Raw genomic sequence first — 8,669 nt, forward strand, 5'->3', positions numbered from 1 at the left:
GATCTCATCCGGGACTCCGAACAAACTTCGGTTATCAAAACACATAACTCATAATAAAAATAGTCATCGAACGTTAAGCGTGCAGAACCTACGGGTTCGAGAACTATGTAGACATGACCGAGACACATCTCCGGTCAATAACCAATAGCGGAACCTGGATGCTCATATTGGCTCCTACATATTCTACGAAGATCTTTATCGGTCAAACCGCATAACAACATATGTTGTTCCCTTTGTCATCGGTATATTACTTGCCCTAGATTCGATCGTCGGTATCATCATACCTAGTTCAATCTCGTTACTGTCAAGTCTCTTTACTCGTTCCGTAATACTTCATCCGGTAACTAACTCATTAGTCACAATGCTTGCAAGGCTTATGGTGATGAGCATTACCGAGAGGGCCCAGAGATACATCTCCAAAACACGGAGTGACAAATCCTAATCTCGATCTATGCCAACCCAAGAAACATCTTCGGAGACACCTGTAGAGCACCTTTATAATCACCCATTTACGTTGTGACGTTTGGTAGCACACAAAGTGTTCTTCCGGTATTTGGGAGTTGCATAATCTCATAGTCTGAGGAACTTCTATAAGTCATGAAGAAAGCAGTAGCAATGAAACTGTAACGATCATAATGCTAAGCTAACAGATGGGTCATGTCCATCACATCATTCTCCTAATGATGTGATCCCGTTCATCAAATGACAACACATGTCTATGGTTAGGAAACATAACCATCTTTGATTAATGAGCTAGTCAAGTAGAGGCATACTAGGGACAATATGTTTTGTCTATGTATTCACATATTTACTAAGTTTCCAGTTAATACAATTCTAGCATGAATAATAAAAATTTATCATGAAATAAGGAAATAAATAATAACTTTATTATTGCCTCTAGGGCATATTTCCTTCAGCCTCCCACTTGCACTAGTGTCAATAATCTAGATTACATAGTATGATTCTAACACCCATGGAGCTTTGGTGTTGATCATGTTTTGCTCGTGGAAGAGGCTTAGTCAACGGGTCTGCAACATTCAGATCCGTATGTATCTTGCAAATCTCTATGTATCCCTCCGACACTTGATGAAAGATGGAATTGAAGCGTCTCTTGATGTGCTTGGTTCTCTTGTGAAATCTGGATTCCTTTTGACGGGTCCATTTTGAACTTCTTCAAAACTTTATCAAGGTATGTGCTTTGTGAAAGTCCAATTAAGCATATTGATCTATCTCTATAGATCTTGATGCCCAATATGTAAGCAGCTTCACCGAGGTCTTTCATGGAAAAACTCTTATTCGGGTATCGCTTTATGCTATCCAAAAATTCTATATTATTTCTAATCAACAATGTGTCATCCACATATAATATTAGAAATGCTACAGAGCTCCCACTCACTTTCTTGTGAATACAGGCTTCTCCAAAAGTCTGTATAAAACCATATGCTTTGATCACACTATCAAAGCGTTTATTCCAACTCCGAGAGGCTTGCACCAGTCCATAAATGGATCGCTGGAGCTTCTCCTTCTCCGACCGACTCTACAACTTCACCAGCATGGAGAAGCCCGGCGACATCGACCCCACGCTGGAGCCGCAGTACATGATGCGGCTCAAGAGCAAGTGTGCCAGCCTAAATGAAAACACCACCCTTGTGGACATGGACCCTGGCAGCTTTAAGACCTTCGACACCGACTACTTCAAGTTAGTGAGCAAGAGGAGGGGCCTATTCCACTCCGACAACGCCCTCCTCACCGACCCCTTCACCCGCGCCTACGTCCAGCACCATGCTACCGGCGCCTTTAAGGACGAGTTCTTCGCCAACTTCGCCGCCTCGATGATCAAGATGGACAACGCTAACCCGCTCACCGGAAGCCAAGGTGAGATCAGGAAGAAGTGCAGCATGGTCAACCATTAAACCACCGACGAAGTACAAGGCTGTTTTGATTTGTGACAATCTTTTCTCCATGTAAATTACTGTAAGATTGTTATAGCTCCTTTCTCTCCCAAATATTTTTCTTTCATTGATTTATTGTTTCATTACAACCATGTTAGTTCCTTGTACACACGACGAACACTTTGGTATTGCCACCTCCGACGTGTCGTCCATTGTCATCTGGAGATTATTCATGTCACTTTTACTAGCTTTGTCTAAGTTTGTCTTTGTTTTATTTTAGATTGTTACATAATGTTTTGTTGTGTTTTTTGTTTTACCTTAGAGAATATCATAATGTTTCACATGTACAAGTAAAAAAGAAGAGTTATTGTTAGATTATCTTTATTTATTTATTTGGGGTAGGATGGATAGCAACCATCAAATTTTGTGGCATTGACTGTTGCCACTGACGTGCATTTGGTCTCTTCTTGTTAGAAAGTGTATCTTTATGTTTAGTTGTGTATCTGTGAAAACCAAGTGCACAAGCACGAAGAACGATAGATCCAATGTACTCCCTCCGTCTAGGTGTATAGGTCATCTAAGGTTGTGCATCGCGACCAAGGCGGAGGAAAAAACGAGATAACTTAGTGTTTATTTGCTAATTAATAGCATTACATACAATGGACTGACCACTGTATGTCATGTTTGGTAGTCTCAAGCAACTGAAAGCATACATGTCTTACATTTTTTATTAGTTGATTCTTTTATTTATGTCAAGAAATAAGAAACGATGTGGAAGTTAATGCACCATGCCTTAAGAATTTTTTTCAGAATTTTTTGAATAGTTTTACTATTTTTTTGATTTCACTGTTCATTATGGTGCATTTGAGCTCATGTGTAGATACTTCGCGTCCGCTTTTCAAGGCGTTTATAGACCTAAGAATATGAGGCCTCCTTAATTTTTCCTCCTCCACAACACTACTAGGGAAAACCCTAGTAGTAGCGCTTGAAATATGCATAGCAGTAGCGCTGGGTCCAGCGCTACTGCTACCGCGCTACAGCTAAGTTGTAGCAGTAGCGCTGGTATGGGCAGCGCTACTGGTAAGTATTCTTAGCAGTAGCACTTCCTGCAGCAGCGCTACTGCTAACTATCTGTAGCGCTTGTTTTTCTGAAGCGCTGCTGCTAAGCCAGCGCTACTGCTAGGTGATTTACAGCGCTACTGCTAATGTTGCTGCTTTCACCGATCCCCACCCCTCTATGTATTTGTGCGGTATTTATACAGGCTCTATACAATAGTTTCATCAGATCATACTAAACATACACTATTCTCATCATATCATAGACATACAGTAGTCTCGTCATACCATCATCATCATCATTCAACACAAATATCATCACATCTTGAAAATAGCGATACACAAATGCGATCATGTCATGTCTCGAATAAGTGCAATTGCATGGTCATGGCACACACACAAGTTTCATACTCTCTATCTAAACCATGATGTAGAAGAGAAGAGCGATCAGCATGAGCAAGAGCGCGACTATGTAGTACCAGCGGTCCCGCCCCTGCTCATGTTGGAGTGTCCACCTCAAGTAACTACTTTCTGCTTCGGCTCTGCTATCGAACACTCTGTGGCGAGCACCCGGGTACCTGTGCACCTAGGCCTGAGCGGCTGGCCAGTGGTCGTACACTCTTGGAACTCTCCCAGCGTACACGGCGTAGTAGCCTGATGTCTACTACACAACCTTCTTCTTGTAGACATTGTTGGGCCTCCAAGTGCAGAGGTTTGTAGGACAGTAGCAAATTTCCCTCAAGTGGATGACCTAAGGTTTATCAATCCGTAGGAGGTGTAGGATGAAGATGGTCTCTCTCAAGCAACCCCGCAACCAAATAACAAAGAGTCTCTTGTGTCCCCAACACACCCAATACAATGGTAAATTGTATAGGTGCACTAGTTCGGCGAAGAGATGGTGAAACAAGTGGTATATGGATGGTAGATAAAGGTATTTGTAATCTGAAATTATAAAAACAGCAAGGTAACTAATGATAAAAGTGAGCGTAAATGGTATTGCAATGATAGGAAATAAGGCCTAGGGTTCATATTTTCACTAGTGTAAGTTCCCTCAACAATACTAACATAATTGGATCATAAAACTATCCCTCAACATGCAACAAAGAGTCACTCCAAAGTCACTAATAGCGGAGAACGAACGAAGAGATTATGGTAGGGTACGAAACCACCTCAAAGTTATTCTTTCCAATCAATCTGTTGGGCTATTCCTATAAGTGTCACAAACAGCCCTAGAGTTCGTACTAGAATAACACCTTAAGACACACATCAACCAAAACCCTAATGTCACCTAGATACTCCAATGTCACCTCAAGTATCCGTGGGAATGATTATACGATATGCGTCACACAATCTCAGATTCATCTATTCAACCAACACATAGAACCTCAAAGAGTGCCCCAAAGTTTCTACCGGAGAATCACGATGAAAACGTGTGCCAACCCCTATGCATAGGTTCATGGGCGGAACCCGCAAGTTGATCACAAAAACATACATCAAGTGAATCACGTGATATCCCATTGTCACCACAGATATCCACGGCAAGACATACATTAAGTGTTCTCAAATCTATAAAGACTCAATCCGATAAGATAACTTCAAAGAGGAAACTCAATTCATTACAAGAGAGTAGAGGGGGGAAGAAACATCATAGGATCCAAATATAATAGCAAAGCTCGCGATACATCAAGATCGTGCCAAATCAAGAACACGAGAGAGAGAGAGAGAGATCAAACACATAGCTACTGGTACATACCCTCAGCCCCGAGGGAGAACAACTCCCTCCTCGTCATGGAGAGCACCGGGATGATGAAGATGGCCAGCCGGAGAAGGATTCCCCCTCCGGCAGGGTGCCGGAACGGTCTAGATTGGTTTTCGGTGGCTACGGAGGCTTCTGGCGGCGGAACTCCCGATCTATTGTGCTCTCTGGAAGTTTTAGGATACGTGGGTATATATGGGTGAAAGGAGTACGTCGGTGGACCGAAGGGGGGCCACCGAGGACAGGGGGTGGCGGCGCCCCTACCCTCGTGAGCTCCTCCTTCATCTTCTGACGTAGGGTCCAAGTCTATATGTAGGTTTCCTTCCAAAAATAACTTCTCCAGTTGATTTCGTTCCATTTCGACTCCGTTTGATATTCCTTTTCTTCGAAACACTGAAATAGGCAAAAAAACAGCAATTCTGGGCTGGGCCTCCGGTTAATAGGTTAGGTTCCAAAAATAATATAAAAGTGGAAAATAAAGCCCAATATAGTGCCCAAAACAGTAGATAATATAGCATGGAGCAATCAAAAATTATAGATACGTTGGAGACGTATCATAGCCCTTCGCCATCTCTGATCTATGTACCAGCATCATGAGTTGATGAATTGAACGAGAATATGCAACATAATGTACTTAAGAAAACAAAGCGGCATAATTAGAAAAATACAAACAACCAATAGTAACATAAATGACGAAGTTCCTCATGCCCAAACTAATTAATAGAGCCGATCTATGCTAGTTAAGGAACCACGGTTTAGTTACATCACATAGTTCCGCGTTGCATAAATTCAAAGTTTTTCCATAGAAAGACAGTAGTGACCACATTGTCATTCAACAATCAGTCCTCCCATGTCGGGTGGTCCAATCTTCATAGTCAGCGGAGGAAGCACCGAGCTTGTTGAAAGGCTTAAGTCCAGACGTTGAGCGGAGTAGCAGTGCTCGGACATCTTCCCGCAGTGATTGGCCCATGGTAGAACATCCCGTTGGTTCAACCTGCTTCATGATCACTTGGGAAAGTTCACACTGTACGTGATAAAACTCAACTCTGATTTCAATGATCTGGTGTCGTTCCTTATGCTTTGTGGCCCAGCTTGACAATATCGGGCATCGTTTGGTAGTAGGTGACATGTGAAGGCGTTGATTATCCCTTCTGTACTCGAGCAGGTGATGCATGAGGTAGAATCCATCAGCCATACTGGTGTGCGGTTGGTGGATGCAGCAGAAGTCAGTCTTATGACTGAAAGCCAGCCCGCGATTCCTGTATTTTTTCACCTCGATATATCCACCAGACAGGATGAAGGTTAACAGGGCACTATCGAGAACACTCTTTATGTGCTTGTAATCCTTTTTCCTGAGGTTCTTCGATGAGTCCAAGTACATCGCATGGGAGTATTCCGGGGACAGAATGATGAGGACGCCCCCCTCCCCCGCTGCGCAAATTAAGTACACCTCAAATTAGCCTCCATGCTTGTAAAGCAATGATTAACACTTATGAAAGGTTTTGTGTGGATGACTTACATGGGATGATAAGGCAAGAGAATCACTTCCTTGTCCTTATTAGCGATCATGAATTCGCCGAGGTACTTGCTCGCATAGTCACGGTGCTCTTTGCAAACTGCCAAGAAGCTCTCATGCATATAGAACGGGTCCGCGACGCAGATATATTTGATGTTCTCGACCCTGATGAAGTGGTTCAGATACAGCGCATACATGCGGATGAACTGGAAATCCAGCTTGATCATGTGGAACATGTCGTAGATGTAGTCAAATCGCAAGATGAACTTATTCGCGGGCCATCACTACTAGGAAAATGCTTATAGATAGTAGCATAGTAGTAGCGCTTTTTATAACAAAGTGCTGCTACTACTTATCAGTAGCGCTTTTTATAAAAAAGCGCCACTACTATGCACTTACCAGTAGCGTTATTTTATTAAAAAAAAACTCTACTACTACAATTGCCAGGCCGTTGCCGGCAGGCCAGGCATAGTAGTAGCGCTTTTATCCATCCCAAGGGACTGTGCTTGACCTCTCTCTCACTCCCCCGCACCCACACACTCACTCGCCTCTCTCCGCCGTCATCGCCGCCACCGTCCCCCGCGCACCGTCGTTCCCCGCGCCGGAGCTCTCCTGTCGGCCGCCCTCGCCCGCGTCGGCTCTGCTCCCCGCCGGCCACCCTCCCCCGCGCCGGCCTCCTCCCCCGCCGGCCACCCTCGCCCGCACCGGCTCTGCTCCCCCGCCGGCCTCCTCCCCGCGTCGGCCTCCTCCCCCGCCGGGCCTCCTCCACCACCGTGAGGTACTCCTCCTCCCTCCATTTAGTTCATTAGGTTAGGTAACTTAGGTGAATTTAGTTAATTAACTTAGGTGAATTTAGTTAATTAACTTAGGTGAATTTAGTTAATTAACTTAGGTGAATTTAGTTAATTAACTTAGATGGTTTTTAGTTAGGGAAGTAGGTTAGGTAACTAATTAAGTAGATGCTAATTTAGGGTAGTGGTGTTTAGTTTATAGAAAAAATCAATATAGTTTTTTTACTATTTTTTAGTAAGTGTTTAATAGAATTAGTTAGAAAATTAATAGAACTAGATAAACTAGTTTATTTTTAGTAAGTACTAGTTTATTTTATTTATAGTAAGTTCTTAGTTGAACTAGATGAATTAATAAAACTAGTTTATTTTTAGTAAGAAAAATTAGGTATATGAGATTTGATGATCTAATTAAAATTTTACTATAGAACTACTTTATTTTTAGTAAGAAAATTAATAGAACTAGTTTATTTTTTTAGTTAAACCAATTATTCCCGCATCGACGTCGACGATGCCTATCCTGCATCCTCGTCGTCGACTCGGCGGAGGAGGCCTGGGCTTGGTGAGGAGCCATGTCCGGGACTGGGCTCCGCCGGGCTGGTACTGGGCGGTGCTACCTTCCGAGGGGCGTATCTTGGTGAGGAGCCAGCCCGTCATTCACCCGAACCTTCTTTGGTGGCGGTCGGGTGGGCCAGTGATGGTGCGGAGGCTTGAGGACTCCGCGGAGGTGGTATGTCACCGTGTCAGCGAGGAGGACGAGCACGTCCGTCGCTACATGGTTGCGTTGGAGGGCAGGTTCTCCAATACCTGGCAGGTTCTTCAGGGGTCTCAATGGAGCTATGATCCTGTGATGGTTCCTTCTCTTTGGGTGTCCACCGCCCGCACCGATACGCATCGTTCGCTACGGTTTTAGCTGTATTAGTGATGTTATATGTATGATACTATTCGATATCTATTAGTGATAATATTCGACTATGTATGGACGAAAGAGATGGTTAGTTTTGCTTATTGAATGAATGCTAATTTGAATACTAATTTATTTTATGATTTTGGTTTTGCTTATTGAATGCTCAAATTGGGAAACTACTCCATCAAGTTTGGATGCTCATATGATGTAGATATAAACATGTATATATTGTGTTGCTCAAATAGGATATGTGCTTGCCCAAGTGGTCGGCCATGTTTGCAGGTTACACCTCCTATAGTGGCCTATGTTTTGCCGAAGTGTTGATTAATTTCCGTTCCGGCAAATTTCAGGCGCTCGATATGTCCTTTTTTAGCAAAGGTCATGCCGGATTTTTTTCGTAAATTCTGGCATGACTTGTGCTAGAATATGTAGGAAATATCGACTGGCCTGGATTTTCTCGAAAAATAATTAAATGACATTTCGGGTTGACTTTAAGTCTGTCGAGGCTCCACCACCGAAGGTCGAAAAATCAGTGAGCGAGTGTATCCACCATATATGAGAGAGGACGAAGAAGCCCGACTGTTGTCGCGGGGGTCATTTTTCCTTCGTCTCCTTGTGCTATACCTTTTTTATGCACTAGGTGAAGGAGGAATAACGACCATCACCGACGGTCTAAAAATCAATGAGGGAGTGTATCCACCATATATGAGAGAGGACGAAGAATCACGACTATTATCGTGGGGGTCGTTTCTCC

At 43.3% G+C, this 8,669-nt stretch overlaps 1 protein-coding gene across 1 annotated transcript; it reads left to right on the forward strand.

The window, feature by feature from the left end:
* The first annotated feature begins 1,502 nt into the window (after positions 1–1,502).
* LOC125533001 (peroxidase 1-like) lies at positions 1,503–1,936 on the forward strand. Its single transcript, XM_048696817.1, has one exon. It carries the CDS (start codon positions 1,503–1,505, stop codon positions 1,911–1,913), a length of 411 nt encoding a protein of 136 aa, XP_048552774.1. The 3' UTR covers positions 1,914–1,936.
* The last annotated feature ends 6,733 nt before the right edge of the window (positions 1,937–8,669 follow it).

This window comes from Triticum urartu, chromosome 1 (genome assembly GCF_003073215.2).
Source record: "Triticum urartu cultivar G1812 chromosome 1, Tu2.1, whole genome shotgun sequence".
NCBI classification, from domain to species: domain Eukaryota; kingdom Viridiplantae; phylum Streptophyta; class Magnoliopsida; order Poales; family Poaceae; genus Triticum; species Triticum urartu.

What these genes read in the sequence shown, in the direction of transcription:
- LOC125533001 (XM_048696817.1), top strand. Translation starts at nt 1,503, where the DNA reads ATGGATCGCTGGAGCTTCTCCTTCTCCGACCGACTCTACAACTTCACC.